The following is a 17,282-nucleotide window of genomic DNA, read 5'->3' as shown; positions in this document are numbered from 1 at the left end:
AACCATCCAGCCAATTCCTTATCCATCAAGTGGTCCATCCATTTAATCCGTATCTCTCCAATTTAGAGACAAGGATGTCGTGTGGGAGTGTCAAATGCTTTTCATCACTTACTGGGAAACATTCATCCGAGAAAGCACCAAGACTGCCAGTGCAACCCCTAACAATTCAGGCTGTAGCCTGCATAATTACAGCAATTACATACTACAGTTCATAGCACCCTAATTAAAACCCTGTGTCTGCAAATTTGGCCTGAGTTTGTGTTCAGTTATTTTCCAGGAGAAAGAAAAGTCTGAAATGGCCATTACTCCCTTGCTAAGAGTACTCAGGACAGAGAAGTGATTTTTAAAGGTTTCATTCAACCCAGGCTTTGTACATTTTAGGTAATTTATTCATTAATGGATTAACTATAAATTATTGAAAAAATCATTTTTCATTCAGTCAATAGCTGGCATGAGTAGATGAGAATATGCTGTATTGTTTCACACAAAAGAGATGTTTGATAGTTGTACAAATAGAATCAGAGTCCAATCTCAGTTACAACGTTGCAATCAGAGCCTCAGTGAACGCACCCATGGCATAGGGTCTGTAATCTCATTGCTCCGATGTCAACATAATTTTCTAATTCCCAGCTCACATTGAATCCTAGGCACTGTATATCTAACCAGGTTTGTGCCAAGAATTGTTCTTTAATATAAATAGCTCTTCTCTTTCCTCCCACCCGCCGCATGTATTTACAGACAAGAGCCTTTTCATTCTTTGTTTTGCAGGATTATACAAACCTAGCTCTCCCTGGTTCTTTGTATGATTGACTCTGAGTTCTCTCATGTTTACAAAAACCTTTACAAAAATTTTCCACCTTCCTGGGTTATGTTACCTCTGCCATGCACCTCATTCTCCAAAGTATATCTGTGTGTGAGCAATAAAACATTAAATGAAAAGCAAACTTCGCTTCCACTGATAGTTAATAAAGCCAGATAAGATACAGTAAAGCATATTTCTGTTCAACTTAAATGGCTCATTTTTTCCAGTAGCATCTAGTCAAAGCTCTCTTCAGACTTGTAAAGGTGAACTGAAATGCTTTAAAACATGAAACAGCTTGAAGACGAAGTCAGCAATCAAATCTATGTGCACACTTTAATACATTGCTTTATATAGAGTTAACCCAACAGAATGCCTAAAAGACATTTCTTCTCTTTTCTATTTGTCACTTTCTGACTGTTAGGGATTGGCTACATGTCTGTGGTTGTAGCATGTCTGTAGGCTACATGTCTGTGGCATCATTTACAGAGCTATGGGTTTTCTAATGAACGTGCACTGATGAAGTGCATTCTAATGAGACCATTTGTCATGTAAGATGGCCCTTTTCCCTGATATTCAACATTCAGTTGTCATGATTTCTATTCATAACTTATATCACCAGGGTTGAGACACTGTTCTAAGCTCAAACATGTCTTTGAATTATCTATTTTTCTTGGCTCATATTGTAGCCAGCCTTTACAATACCACTCCCTGTACATCTACAGTGTCTATAACATGTTCACATGCTGAGGTGTTTTTTTATTTTTACACTTTGTTTGAATTGTTTCTGACTGGCTGAAGTGGACATAAACAGCTACCATGATGACAGACCCAGTCATATACAAACTTCCTTAGCGTTAACACCAAAATGCATTTAGTTGCTCATGAAACAGGAGCTGCAGTACTTATTCACATTGCTCCTCTTAATGCAGACTGATCTCTGTGCATTTGTAATTTATTTCTATGTCTGTACAAACACTTTACTTTCTCAAGAGGCCATGGTTTGCCATGGCTCTGAATATAGGAAGTGACTTTCACTACACAGCTAGCTGTTAATTAATCATTTGCTATGAGATCATGTCTCTGAGTTCCAGCATATTCTTGAAATTTATCTCTAAACATGAATAATGAGGGATCATTACCTCTAAAAATACATGGCTAATATTGCTTTTGAGTTCTTCATAGAGTCAGGACAGTGTAGCCAGGTAGGTATGAGTTATTCCTTCATTTATCTAATAAAATAACTTTTAACAGTCCATAGGTATGGTAGGATCTACATTTTCTTCCACCAACCATATCTGCTGGAGCAATAGATGGTCTTTCACAAACTGCTGTGAGCTAGGGAACAGGTCCATAAACCCTGTATGGGGATCCTATGGGTGGCAGGAGGACTGAAGAGTAGGTCATACCTCAACCTTCCCTCCATTTAGATCTCTGTGAAGCCCCAGCACAACCACAAAAGGAGCTTCATGAACCTCTCCACCTGCTGCCAAAACATTTTCAGTGGTTTTAACTTTGCCTCTTTATCTCTGTGCTTTTATTTTTTTGTCCTGCAATGGCACATGGAGTCCTGAACCAACAGTGCGTTCCATTGTCCAACCCAGGTACAAACTCTGATAAAGTAACTCGTGTAAGGTCAAAGAGGACATTCATGACAGAAATGGGATCTAAACCCAGTTACCCATGCTTTAATCCCGTGCTGTAAATCCTTTTGCTGGGCCTTGCTTCTTGCACTAAGGAGAAAATTTTAGTGCTAGCTTAATTTACATGCTGCTTAAAAATACCTTGCAGATGGTTGCTTTTAGACAAACTAAGGCCTCAGGCTAGATTGTTATTGCACTTTACAGGAATTACGTGTTCGGCTTTTAACAGCTGGTTTAACATCTGCTTCCCCACACACAATCAATAAGAATCTCACCCAGGCAAATATCATCTTTGCAATAGGGAAATGTTAGGCTGTCTTCATGATATTGCATTACCCCTTGATTTTCGAAGAACAAAGCTGACTTAGGACACCTTCTTTGAGGCACATCACTAAATGTTTATAAAGCAGTCACCAGTGATGAAAGTTTGCTTAAACTGATAAGTATTTATGGTATTTCAGTTTCTCAGTCCTTCCCAACAGCATGCTGAGCATATACCAACTTCTTTATGAGCTGTTTATTCCCTCTTCTGTCACATAAATTCACTGTCACATCACTGGGGGTTCTGAAGAAACAAAAATGCATCTCATTCTCTGGATGACACCTGCAGTGAGGGAACCTCATTTGTCAAAGAACTGCCCTTGCCTTTCATCACCAATGTTTTTTTTCCCTGCTTGCACTAACTCTAATGGAACACATTTTCATGCTGAATATTTCAGCAACAACAGCATCGAGACATGGCTACCTTCTTTTCCTTCCCTTCTATCCTCTGCTCTGTCTTTCCTCTTTTATAAGCGACCTATTTGGATGCAGTGCAGTGCAGGGCAGGATGGACTTGTCCTTTTGCCATAATGATTCCTTTTTTTCAGCCTCATTATCGTATTTCAAAATAATCTCCCCCTCTATACTTGTATCACCCTTCCATAAATACTGCCTTTTATCCTTTAGTTTTTGTGTCTAGTCTCTGTCTTCCTCCCTTCCTTCTCTGCTATTTCTGTTTAGATTTTTACATTTTTTCCCTTCCAGTCTGTTTTAAATTCCATTTTATTTTCACTCTTTCTTTATTCTTTTGCTCACCCCACCTTGTCTTCTGCCTTCCCTGCCTCATCACTGGCCCACTGCTCCAGCAACAGCTCTGCAATAAATTGTGTAGGATTTGGTAAGATTTTTCTTCAGCACATCTCAAGTTTATTTCAAAAACCAACAGCCCTGCAGCTGAGCTTTTTGAAAACCAAAATAGGTTACAGCTTGTCAAAGCCTGCAGAGAAGGACTAGCTTGTTTGCTTATGTTAACAAGACTTTTTAAATGCTTATAGGATGTTTCTGTCAAGTAATACCGATCTACTGGTACTCAGAAACACACATTTCCACCCACCTGCACACAAACCTCTCCACAGCCCCCAAGCATGTCTTCCCATCTCTTCTCTTACTCACTGTTTGACAGCTGTCCCTTGCAGTCTCTCTTGGTGCTACTGGACTACTCCTCTCCTCCTGCACTGTCTTATCTCCAGTAGTGAGGCTCCCCAGGCTGGGAGAACTGCAGCAGCACCACTCCCAATATTGTGGTGGCAGGCTGGGACCCTGCACTGCATATCAGCCCTGTGGTCTGCAATGCCATCGCTGCCAAAGGGCATGCCGTGCCCACTCACAGGGATGCTCAAACTGGCTGTGCCATGCAGCCATCTCGGTAGCCAAACCACATCACCCAGCCTTGTGACTCGTGACATCCCGAGAGTAGCAATACTTCTTTCAAGAGCAATACTTGCCTCGCAGCAATATGTTTTTTCTCTCTGCTTTCAGGTGTGCTCCCATGGCTGCACTGCACAGTTTGGGCAATGCCTGCTACCCCAGTACAGCTTGCAGGTGGGGCAATAAATCATCCATTGCAGGTGTGTTTGACTAAAAGCATTAGCGAAGGGTAATAGAAACCTTCTAAACCATGTAGTGCTCTCCTCTGGATGCTTAGGAAGACAGTATAAGAATCAGAAAAATAAAAATTGAGGATTCCTTGTTACAACTTCTCAGCGTCCAAAATTAAGAGATCTAGGGGCTGCCTGAGCCAATGATTGCATCTGCACCTATGGATCTATCCTCCATGATATTTGTTTCTAGCTTTTCTCAGCCTATTTATAATATGCAGTGACCATGAGCTTTACTATTCAATTACGTACTGTGAGGAAAAGTACATTCTTCGGTTTGCCTTAAACCTTCTTTCTGAGAGTTTTACTGGTTGCCACTAGTTCTTTTTGTTATGAGAAATTGTAAATAACCGTTTTACCATTCACCTCCATATAATTAATTATTTTATAAATCTTCATTATTTCTTCTTTTTCACATGCAGGAAAATATCCCAGTCTAATGAAGGCATCCTCATACCTTTGATCACCTCTGTCACACTTCATACCTTTCTCAGATCTAGTGAGTCCTTTTGTAAATGGAAGGGCTAAAAAACATCCAGTATTCAAGATACAAGTTTTCTGTGGATTTATATAATGTCAGGTTTCATTGTAATTCCCTTACTGAAGACACAAAGTGGTGAAATTTTCTTTCTTTTTCAGCAATTTGCTCTCTTTCCAAGATATCTATTCTTTTCTCCCACTAGACATCTTCAGTTAAGTGATGCTTTGCATTGAATGTTTTCTGCTCCTTTATTACTTGCTCACTTGGCATCGTGACATTTTCTGGCAAATCTTCCTAGTCTCTTTTTGGATTTGTCTGCCCTAAGTAATTTTGCACCACCTGCAAAGTCTGCCACCTCACAGTTTACTCCTCTTCACTAGGTTGTTTAAGAGCTTGTTGAATACCACACATCCCTGTGCAACTCCACTGGGAACATCACTCTGCTCAGAAAACTCAATGTTTATTCCTGCATTGCGTTTTCTTTCACCAGTTATTAAACCATGACAATTCCTTCCCTCTCATCTCACTGCATCTCCCTCCTTTCAGATCCTGTTAAAACCCCAGCTGGACTATAATAAAAAAAAATTAGCCTTGTCTCCATTACCCAACTAGTCACTTTATATTCATATTTTCTTTAAAGCTCTGTCACCAAGATAGCTTTTATCTGAATTCGTTCTGAAACTCAGGCATGTGAAATGTAAAATGGTGGCAAACCTGCAAAATTAAAATTTGCACAAATTTCTGGAAGCAAAATCAGCTGCTGATATTGTGCTCATGACAGATGCCCTCTCAAAAGCAGTCCCAAACAGACAAGAGGAAGATGAGAGCAAGGAAGGGAGAATTACGTGGGATGTCCCTGCTCACTGGAAGTGAGAGAGGGTAGCTACCCATCTCCTCCCTACTCCATCCACTGCTCACTCCTGCATACTGAAGCCCACTCTAAGCCATTAGATCATTTAGGCTTGAAATGCAAACTTAACCATTTCAAATACTTTAAATATTCCCTCTCTGGGACTGACTGTTCAATCTGATATCACCAATAACTAACATTTACACAGCTTTAAAATTAGTTCACACATTTTATCTATGGTGGCTCATTTCATGGGTTATGAACGTGTCCTACCTGGTAGTGAGGCAGTTAAGATGAGAGGAAGTAAAATTAATTTCTGGAACCTCTCCATTGGAGCATTCTCTCCTGGTCCCTAAGGCAGAAAGCCACCAGTGGTCACTGCATACTTGAGAAGAAGCCGAAGAACGGAACTTATCGAGAAACTCAGTAATCAGCTGCCGTTTTGCGTCCTGTGATAAAATGTGACTTTATGTGACCTGTATTACCAACAAAGAGAGAAGATTAAATGAGGTCAGTTTTGGAAGGAGAGAAGTATCTTTTCTCAAAACAACTGTTTCAAAAGAAGTAGAGAAGCTTTCTATTACAGAGAAACCTCCCCGTATGGACCTTCCATCTCCCACGCCCTTAGTCCCTCCTGGCTATTACAACACTACTGCTTCAGGATTGACTGTGTCAGGGAGCTCCATTCACATCATTAAAGTTAATCATGAGCAGCTGGGAAAAATAATTCTCCAAGCTTCCCGCAATCACATGCATATTGTGGGTGCAGCGTCCATGCCACCAGCGGCATCCTGGTAGACTAATGAACCCTGTGCTCCATCACTGGCTGTCATGCAGGGCAACTGTGCAGGGCACCATCCATTCCCCTGGGGTCAGAGGGGAGCAGGCGCCCGTTTGGAGGGGTTGTTACACCCCCCCAGGAAACTGATGCCTCCTGCACCAGGCAGCCTTTGGGAGAGGCAGTGGGAATTTTTTGCTGTTTTTCTGTGTGCTTTACTCCAAAACTAGGATTCCTATTCACACATTTCCAGGGAGAGCCTGGTGCCATCATTGCTGTAGCAGTCCCATCAGGCCCTCGCTGCACAGGTGTCACCCCAGATGGGAGGAATGGCTCCTGCCACCCTGGGCTCTCGATCCCACCCCACCTGCAGCAAGGATAAGAAACACCAAATCTCCCCCCAGCTCTCCGGACTGAGTGCTCAGAAAGGCTGCTAGAGCAAAGAGGGTTCCCAGGATTATTTCTTTGAACCTGAGAGTGTCTCTTACACCCCAAAATAAAACACCACCAGCTCTCCACCATGGTCAGAGATAAGATACAGAGCTTGGGTAGGAACCACCACCTTACTTGTGCATTTTCTGCTTTTACAGTGCTTGTGATTCACTTGTGTGATATTATTCTCCTCCCCCTCAAAGTATGTGGGAGAGAGTTTGACTGCGCTGCTTGGTTTACAAACTTCTCAGCTGGGAAATTGAAGCTTGCCTTCATGAAAGGGACACGGGCCAGAGGATATGGTTTTGTGGCCAGCCCAAATTTCTTGTCAGGAAAGTGGTTTTGATTTCAGGGCTGTTCTTTGTGGCAGTTCTGTGCAATGCATAAATATTAGTATCACCACAAAGACACCCTTAGTTTCCTATAATAAGCATACTTTTTTAACTGCCCTTTTGCTAAAACCAAAACCACACCACAGAAGTTTTGTTGCCCTTAAGCAAGCAGTTCGTTTTGCAGTTTTTTGCAAAAACCCTGCATTAATTCCCAGCAGGGCTTCTGTGAAAGCAGTGGTGGTGGGATGGCACAGCGGTGGGTGGCAGTGCCTCTCACAGGGTGCCCGTGCGGGAGGAATGCCTCACGCCCAGACCTTCCCTGCCCACTGCACCACTGCAAACAAAACCAAAACATTTTTACTGTCTTTCCAAACATGGTCAGCTGCAACAGCAAGCTATACTGGAGTTCTGTTCACTGGTCAGTGCTTTAAGCAGAGGGTCATGCTGAATTTACTGCAGCAGTTGTGACCTGACTAGCTGGCAGCTTGCTCCGCATTTTCCCATCTTGCAAGCTTTCAGTTTACCTTGCGAACTTAAGAGACAGCCCTGTCAACAAATCAACATTTTAAGCTGAACCTGCGAGCCAATTTCTTCACCTGTGTGTTGGGAGGGGGGCTAGTCTGTAGGCTGGTTTGGGTTTGCCCAGTGCATTTTGAAAGTTTTGGTTTTTTTCTCACTTCCACATTTCATGTGTGAAGGAGTCCCCCAGCTGGGGTGGGAGGGTCACCATGCACGGCTTGGAGGGATTTCTCCTTGCTCTGTCACTGTGACAGCTCTCAGTACGTACACAAATCAGTCAGTAGTATTTAAGAGTTAGCATTATCTGTCATATGAAGTGAAACAACCCAAGTAAAGCACCAGGAAACAAATGCAAAAGTCAGGGCCGTGAAGCTTCCTTTCCCAGGATGCTGTGATCCCAGGCAGGATCGACAGGCCTGGGGAGGACCCCGCTGTCAGGGCAGCAGCCTTCAAACCTGCACTTACAAATCCAGCTGCACCAACGCAAGCTGAGCTGAGGGAAGTTTTATGGAGAAGAATTAACTTGCTAGAAACTTATGCTCACATTCAGGCCAAAATCAGTAAACAGCTTAGGGTGAAGTAAAGCAAGAAGGGAAAGGAAGGAATCTATAACATTTTGGTTTACTTTGTTTCAAAATGGAGATTCAAAAGGCCAGGAAATATTACCCAATCCCCAGATGAAACAGGATATTTTGGCCGATGATGAATTAAATATCTGGGGTTTGGCCTGAGCTGCTTTTCACCTTCTTCACAGGTGGGTGGGTGACTCGGATCACCAGCGCTGCCATGCGCTGCTCCCAAACTTGTGGCCCTGCTCGGAGCCTGCTCCCTCCCGCTTCTGCACCAGAGGCAAGTGAATAATATTGATAATATCACCCTAAAGGAGCTGCAGCCAGATCTGGGCCAGCACAGAGTGGGGCTTGGATGCTTTGGGCACCCCATGATGTGGGGGACACCCACCCTGAAGGTGGGGAAGCACCACAGGATATGAGGGTCACAAAACAACCCTGCTTACCCCACTGCTGCCAGCCCAGGGCTGACTTCCCCACTGTGACAGGAGCAGGAGAGAGGGTTAAACTGTCTTTCAGCAGCCAGCTCCTTCTGCCAGAAAGTGAATTATGACTCCGGAGGGGTTACCTGGATCACTTCCCTGGGCGCTGAGAGGGTGTCTCCAACCGCTTTCCTTTTGATGATGGGCCCCACTCACACACTCCGCCTGAGGGACAGAGGAAGAGGCCAGCGGCATTCAAAGCAAAGAACCCCGGGTGAGTCCTCGCCTCCGCACCCCCCGGAAACCTCCCTCGGGCAGCAGGGCCGCCCGCCCTGACATTGTCCCATGATATGGTGAGGTAAGGATTGCCTCTCCCCTTCCCCGCCCAAATACGCCTATCACTGTGTTAATATTTAACCAGTCCTGCAGGAAGAAGTACGGCACAGCTGATGACACACACGCGAGAGCAAACTTTGCACCGTCCCAACCCGAAAAGCTGGATGGGTGCCACCGTCTGATGTCTCGGCAGAAAACGGCCATGCGACCTTGCCAGAATGCAAGACGGGGCACAGTGGGAGGTGCAGGATTTATTTTCCCCGGTTTATAACTGCACAGGTGAGTATCGGTGCGCTGCGCCAAGGCTGGAGCTCGTCCTGCCATTGCAGCGCTGCAGGCAACATGGCAGAGAGCAGAAGCACCCACCTGTGGGCTCCGCACTGGCTGTGCCCTCACCAGCAGGTGCTGTCACCCACAGCCGGGGCTGTTGGCATCCATCGGCAGCCCCTGACAGGCGAGGGCGTGAGCCAGGGCCAGGGAACATCCAGGGGGTCCAGTCAGGAGCTGGGACTGGGGAGAGAGCAGGATACAAGGCCACAACATGGCGCCAAGTGGCCCACGCAGGGAACAGGGCCAGAAGCAGGGATGGGGCAGGCTGCAGCATCACTGGGGCAGGGGCTGACAGCCCTGAGGGGCTGACGTGGGGCCCTGGGCCATGGGCAGGGTGGGGGAGACCCAGGGGGGCTGAAAAAGGAGGGTCAGGCCCACTGGTGCCCTCCAGCGCCCTGTCAAAAAGGGCCCTTACTGTGAAGTGCAACTTTATAAGCAACTGGTGAGAAAACTGAATTGGTTTTCCATCTTTTAATGGAAAATACAGTCCCCAGGTTTGGGGTTTTTTTATTATTTTCATATTCCTTTCCTTCTTGCAGTTTTTATTTTGAGCAATATTTTATGTTATGTCAGGAAAATGTTCATTAAAACATTTCATTTAATTCTGAAATATTTTGTGTTTGTTTGCTCAGTTAAATCACACCTTTTGCTGCCACTTCAACAATCATGTGTGTTCACCAAAGCTGCCATGCTGCCTCATGAGAGATACTCTTTCAATGGCTGCAGCCTTCATCTTCCTCTGAGAGCTGAACTGCATCCTCCACATTACACCATCATTGGTCAGTGAGTTGAACTGATGTGACCCATCAGGAGATTTTTATGATGAGTCCATATGCTGAGAAGCTTAAATCATAAAGAAGGGACATATGACTTTCCTGAACTATATTTCCTACTAAGCACGGCAACAGTTCTAGCAAGTAGAAATTAATGCCACACCGACTCATAATCAAAAGGTTCAGTTCAGTAAAGGGAAATGAAACATTCTGTTTGGGGAATTTTGATCAATTTCCAAAATTAAATTTCAAAAACTTTGCTTTATTAGAAAATATCACCCCAACTTGTTAAAAAAAAAAAAAAAAAAAGCTATGAAACCTCCAGGAAGATTTTTGACCAGTTATAACTTATTCTTTTTTCTTCCTTGCTTTTCCAAACATCTCATTTTTTTAAGTCTAAAATCTCACACTCTTGTTCAACCAGCAGCCCTACTTTCATAACAGTAGTTTGATTTCCATCCAAACAAAGCTAGAGGAAGAAAAGGGAGAACATCTAATAAGTAGATTCCATCTCTGGTTCCCAGGTAAGAAAAATGCAGAAGGTTAAAATGGATTGACTGGATTTTCAGCTTGAATTAATAAAGATAACTCTTTGTAAAAATTCTTTGCAAAGGATAATAGCTGCTTTTAAAACTCTTACAAAACTATCATTTGGCACTACCGAGAAGAGATTGGCTCTGTCATCTTTGTAATTGCTCTTCAGGAAGATTGAAGCTGCTATTAGATCACCCCTTAACCTCTTCCCTGCCCAGCTAAAGCCTTGCTCCCTTAGCATCTTCTCACCAGTGCTGTGCTCTAGACCCTTATCTGTTTAATGTCCTGCCACTGGACCCTCTACATCCTGCTTGAACTAAGGGGCACAAAACCACACACAGATTTCTAGATGTGTTTAGTAGAGGAGGATAATAGTTTCTCTGAATTTGCTGTCAACACTTCTCTGAATGTGACCTAGTACATGGTTTGCCATATTTGCGGTGCGAGGGCATTGTTGGCATTGTTCACCCTAGTGTTCATTTCACCCAGGTCTCTTCATCATGATTTCTATCCGCCGTCACTTAGGCGGTACCACAGCAGCTTATACCTCAAGGTTGTTGCACCTGATGTGCAGAACTTTGTGCTTCTTCATGCTGGACTTCATGATGTTTCTGTTGGTCCAGTCCTCAAGCTTATCAAGGTCCCTTTGCATGCCATGTTGCTGCACCTGTGCTACAGCTGTCGTTAAAACACTAGCTAATCACAGGCTGATCAGCTATCTCTTCACCACACTGAGGTCTGTCATGGTCTGGAGATTAGCTATATCCTTAAACACATACACATATAAAGATGCATACACTGCTCTGCTGGCCCATTTCATTCCCATCCCCCCAAAGCAGAAAGGACTGTTTGAAGCCCACAGCAGGAACTCAGTGCGTTGTGGCCTAGACCATCCACCGTACTTACGTCCTGCTCTGGATCTGACCCCAGTGGGAGTCATCAGGAGAGCACCTGTCACCTCCACCCACACACTGGCTGGCTTTGCTTCAGCAGCTGAAATCCCCCTGGGTGAATCTGGTGCACAGTGACTGGATTCAAATGTCCTTTGTTTTCCCTGGGGCTGCTGAGGCAACCAACACATGTATTAATGTTTTATTAATTATTTCTCACTGCCCTTGTTAGTTCGTTCTGTACTTTGACTTTCCTAATGAACTGTGATATCGTGATGAATACAACCATTGGCGCTGATTAGGATGTGCGTGGGATAAGACATTAAACAGCATGGTAAAATGTCCAAATCCCCAACCGCTGAGAACATCATGCACATACAAGACTATCCATGCTCATGGGTGTTCGAAAGATCAGGTCCTAAGTTTACCAGTCTGATGCAAATGGAAAATCATTTTGTGAATCATCAGCCTGCATACCAGGCAGATTCCTACCTCCCACTCCAGTTTCTCTAGACATTTCTTTCCAATTCTTCCTTTTTCTTCTGCCGGTGAGTAGGAAAATTTTTTGCCTAGGTTTTTTTTTCCCCCAACCTTCCAAACTTTTTTTTGTGCACCATATAATTTCTTCTGTATAGTGTGTAGACTGTAAACCGCTGGAGCAACCCTCAACATTTTTTGTTTTGGGGTGTGTTAGCCTGAAACACATGTCTATACAGTTTGCTGTGCAAACCCACACAAGAAGCTCCAAGTGAAATCAGAGTCACTTAGTGAAGCCTTTTGTCATTGTCATTGTGGCAAAAAGTGTAATTTTTTTTTTTTTTCTCACAAGAGAAACGGTCATGATGGAAAATGAAGAGCATTTAGACACCTTCATTTGTAAATTACTTCTAATGAGTGAGAACACAATAGGGGAAATTGCCAGTCCCTACACTTCCATGCTGTATATTAGCTTATTTAGCTGAGTCAAAGAAAATATGATCAGAGGATGTGAGCATTAAAATAGCAGAGAAGAGGCACTTACAAATACATTAAACCTGATTTGAGGTTACTGCTAGAAACAGGAATAAAATTCTTCATTTCCCCATGGAAACTGGTTTGAAAAGGGGTTTCAACATTACAAAGACTTTGAGAAATGGGTTCCTATTAAAAAAAAAAAAAAGTTCTTTTCTCTAGTAAAGAACAGGAGAATAGAAACATCTAGAGAAGGCTAAAGTAGGAGCCAAGCTGACCTAGTGACTGAATTAGCTGTCTATCTTGACGCCTACAAGATACTTCTCTCTAGTAGCTGATCAGGCCAAAGAGGTGCTAAGCTATAACTTTTCCAACTCTGCCTCCCTTTTTTTCCCTCTTCCTATGCTCTCACACCTTTCCTCTACTGTTTGCCAAAATATTTGGTACTCTGAAAAGCACATTTCTCATTCAAAAGAGATTTTATTAGTGTCAGCTATAGAAGACAACTGAGATACACAGATCCCTCTCCTTCTCTCACAATCTTTAGTTTTTAAAACCTTTTCATTAATCTGTTAATACATTGAAGACTCATCACAGTTTTAAGCTTTGAGTCACATTTCTCCTTTATCAGGACCAAAATGCACTACAGGAAAATCTATAGAAATAACAGGGCCATGCCATTTCCTCTTTCTATTACCTATGTGGCTATTGAGATGCATTTTCCCCCACCTTGTTTCCACTTTGTGGGGTATGAGAACTCTGGACACCCATTTCTGCTTTCAACATCAAGCACAGTGAAGACAGTGCAAGCTGGGGTCATTGGTGTCTACTACATATATATTTATGTGAAAAATCAGGATACCCAAAATGTCCCTCTGTTGCACAAACTATAGTGTAATGTTTGTCTCTATATTTTAAATGGAACCTCAGTTTGTAAGAAATGGTTTGCTGAGCAAAAAAGGATTACTGGACAGATATATTAATTATCTGAAAGATACTTATGGTATCCTGTGACATCCTCATTGAATAGGTGACGTGATACAAAGACGAGCTGCAATCCTTATGAATACCAGCAATGATACACAGCATGCAGGACCTGCTCCTCAGCTACTGCTAGTCAGCTAAGACACAGGCATCTAGCCTAAACTATTTATCAAGGATTTTTTCTGTAGTCGTTAATGAGATAAAAGCACTGCTAGATGATGCATCACCTATCCTGATACGAGGGTCTACGGCAGGCAAGATATGTCACACTTTGGTTAGGTCTGCCTCATTGTTTTGACTACAGAGTAGTCTGTAAGGTTGGGTTAGACTGGACATGTTGTTTTGGGCTGCAAAAGTCAGCTGAGACAAACCCCACCAACAGAAGATGTTTCATGTTGATCTGAGGAATCGTGTTTTATCTCCTTCCTAGGAAGGCAGGTCTACTCTGTCTTGACCTAAAGATTCATGAAGTGCCGCTACCGTGAATTTAGGCCTGGGTAAATCTTCAAAATCTTTGTAACACGAATATAGTTCATCTGATTTTTTTTGTTGTTCAGAGTTTTCTCTGCAATGTTCTCTTGCTGGTTATTATAAAGCCAAAATATCTCTGTGAAGAATTGCTGTGGGCCCTTAAGGAGGAAAGATTTGGATGTAATCTTCTTCCAGACTTTCACACACAGGAGGCCACAAGATTAAACACTTTATTTGCATGAATATCCTTGCAGTTTCTATTTGACGTTAACAAATCTGCACAACTGGAGTGTAGTTCTCCAGTACTTTCCTGCCAGCACTTCTGAACAGCATTCCATGTCTCCCCTTTGGCAGGTGCATTCCTTCTCTCCAGTGCTGAAATCGGCGATGAGTCGTAGCTGGTAAAATGAAAATGTCACAGTTCAGGAAACGTAGATGAAGACATTCATCATGGACTCCAGGCAATAATAAGTAAGTAAGTTTGTCACAGAATGAAAGAAGAAGCAACTTTGGTGCTGTTAGGAGGAGTATAAATCTAAGAAGGAAATGTTTAGTGCTCTCTAATACATCAGTTCCCCTGGCAACATTTTCTTTAGCTTTAGAAATGTTTTGTCTCTGGTCCAAACAGTTAGCTTAATTGCTCTGGTTATCATTCAGTTTATTCTCAGGAACTTTTCAATGTACGATAGCATGCCAAGAAAATGTAAACATCATTCTCTACACTCATTATAATCACTATTACATTTTTCATTATCGCTTAGGGTCATGATTTTAGACTCCCTCCTGAGCTTTATATGCACAGCCAGATTCTTCAAGGAGTTCAGGCAAAGTGCAAATCTATCCAGAGCTCCTTAGAACAGGTGTGCTCGACACCTATCAGCCAATGCATGGTAAGGCCAGCTCTGGACATGTCAGAGGAACAGTGCACAAGCCCTGTCAGTGATCTGCACACACTAGCACTATGCCCAGGGCTCCAAATCCCGCAGGACTTCCCTGATAGTGCCAGGAAAACTACCATGGGAGTATGAAATTACACCCCTTTTCTTTCTTTCCTGATGATTTTGCAAGGTTGCCAGTTATGAGAAATGTTAATACTTACACCTCTGAAAATAGAATATTAATGAATATTCCCTAAGTGACCTGCAGTGACACTGCAATGATGAGAGAGCAGACTATCACCATAAAAGTAGGCATTATATTGAAAGAGCTATGTCTTTTTTGCATTTTCATGCTATACATCTGTATGACTGACATCTTACTGCTCCCTTTGGGCATTCAGTTAAGATCACCAAGTAGAGATGGCAGGGTTTTTTCTTAGAAATTAATGTCTCCTATGCACTGTACCTGTGATACTGAGTCTGTAACTGAAAGCTGCCCTTTTGCAGTAAGAGAACACAAGTCCCTGGCAGAAATAATTCCAGATATTCAATTTCTTTTTATATGGCAGAGTAATGGAAGTGCTCATGATCACTGCTGTATTTTGGCTTTCTCTTATAGAGGAGCAGTAAACTTCATTTTGATATTCAGCCATTTCCTCTGCAACACTTATTTACAAAATAAGATTCCCTGAAAGTTGAGGGAACTGATGAGTACTGAAAATTCTCAAGAACATATTAAAGGCTGATATGTTTATAGAGTAAAGTCTCCAGTCCCCACTTCTCCCCTAGCCCATGCAGCCAGCACTTCTTCAGCAAAGTTGGAGAAAGCAGTACTGCTCAGTTACAGTGGCCTCTGTCAGCAAACCTCCTGCCACTGGAGTTACACCTCCAAGGCATGCAGGGTTTGGCCTCAGCACAAGGGGATGGGATCCCCAAAATGGGAAGCACGGAGATGTGTGACACACCCTTGCCCTCAGCACTGAACTCTTCCTGCCAGCACCAAGCGCTGCTATTCTGCCGCCTCCTCACCCCCGGCAGGAGCAAGCTACATTACTCACACACACTTCAGCTCACTCCTACTCCTGCCTCATGGCTCAGCTCACTCTTCTTTTTAATTCCCTCGTTGAACCTTTACTAGGAGAAGCACATGTAAAAGCTGCAGGTCCCTTTTTGTACTGGAGTCAAACATTTACTTACAACTGCTGTTCCAGCAATAACAATTAAATTAAACATGAAGGGAATAGAGCTGCCTGGAAGATCTACAAGCTGGAGGTGTAAATCACACCACATAACTAATTTATGACATTCTGCGCCTACAGTTGTATGTTGATGATTTGTAAGTGTAAGGACGGCTGTGATTTCTAAGTGCTTTTAGTGACGGAAGAATAGGAAGCTGATTACACAGATCTCTATCCCTGCACCCCAAGTCATAAATTAATTGAGGTCAGGTTAGGTCAGTAGCTGAACGCAAAGAATATTGTGTACAGTTGGAGACATTCTAAAAAGGGACTCGGATATTTTTTTTTTTCCCCACAAAAATAATGCATTTTTGAATTTGTGAAACACAAGGCAACAGCACGGTTATTTCTCAACCACTGAAATTGTCCAATTACATTTTTCAGTGAAAATGTACTTGAGTGAACTTTTTAGAATGATAGCCTTAAACCACTCTATTACTAGGCTTTGAAAAAAAAATCTCTGTTTGCTCAGCCAGAACATGTGCAGATTCAAGTCTGTTTTTTCAGGCTGGATCTCCTATGTACTGCATATATCGAAGTATCTAAGTCCTATGACTCAGATGCTTTCCTCTATCCAGTGTGATAATATTTGTAGATACTTTTGGAAATATATAGGTGGAATGAACTAATGAATTAAGTTCAACTGCAAACAAACAAGCAAAATACAACAGAAAGGTAAATGAGCAAAAAAGATAAAAGATAAAGACAGTAAGGGAGACCTTTTCTAGTTATGGTTTTTAGTTCATGACTGCTTGTGCTTTGCAAACACTCTGACCATCTTTGGTTATTTGACATTTCCCTTTCAAGTGATGGGGAACAGCGCTGTGCTTCCAGGTCCCAAGGAGCAGGCCAGCCAGCCACAATCAAACAGTGCTGGCTATGGCAAAACTGTTTCACGTTTTAGGGTTGTGTTATTTCACAGAATCATAGAATAGTTTGGGTTGGAAGGGACCTCAAAGATCATCTAGTTCCAACCCCCCCTGCTGTGGGCAGGGACACCCTCCACCAGACCAGGTTGCCCAAAGCCCCATCCAGCCTGGCCTTGAACACTTCCAGGGATGGGGCCTCCACAACTTCTCTGGGCAACCTGTTCCAGTGCCTCACCACCCTCATGGTGAAGAATTTCTTTCTAACATCTAATCTAAATTGACCC

General features: G+C 43.0%; 1 protein-coding gene and 1 long non-coding RNA gene across 4 annotated transcripts in view; one reads left to right on the top strand and one right to left on the bottom strand.

The window, feature by feature from the left end:
• Positions 1–9,097, bottom strand: part of IGSF5 (immunoglobulin superfamily member 5) — a 34,946-nt gene extending 25,849 nt beyond the window's left edge. Inside the window, exons 1-2 of one of the 2 annotated variants that reach the window (XM_075772343.1) lie at positions 8,891–9,097; positions 5,966–6,168 (exon numbers count right to left, since the gene is read on the bottom strand). In XM_075772343.1, the coding sequence (XP_075628458.1) occupies positions 5,966–6,023 (58 nt within the window). In that variant the 5' untranslated portion in view covers positions 6,024–6,168; positions 8,891–9,097. The remainder of the gene's footprint in view (positions 1–5,965; positions 6,169–8,890) is intronic. The other variant, XM_075772355.1, reaches the window with a different exon arrangement.
• An 82-nt stretch (positions 9,098–9,179) lies between these two features.
• LOC142604626 (uncharacterized) lies at positions 9,180–17,182 on the top strand. Of its 2 annotated transcripts, none has more exons than XR_012838477.1 (4): positions 9,180–9,359; positions 10,043–10,189; positions 10,611–10,707; positions 14,368–17,182. It is a non-coding gene; the product is annotated as an uncharacterized LOC142604626 (long non-coding RNA). The 2 variants fall into 2 exon arrangements; XR_012838478.1 differs by having other exon boundaries at positions 10,608–10,707.
• Positions 17,183–17,282: the final 100 nt, after the last annotated feature.

Source organism: Balearica regulorum, chromosome 1, assembly GCF_011004875.1.
Source record: "Balearica regulorum gibbericeps isolate bBalReg1 chromosome 1, bBalReg1.pri, whole genome shotgun sequence".
In the NCBI taxonomy this organism is placed as follows: domain Eukaryota; kingdom Metazoa; phylum Chordata; class Aves; order Gruiformes; family Gruidae; genus Balearica; species Balearica regulorum.
Note: the sequence above shows the minus strand (reverse complement) of the source record. Positions and strands in the feature narration are given on the sequence as shown.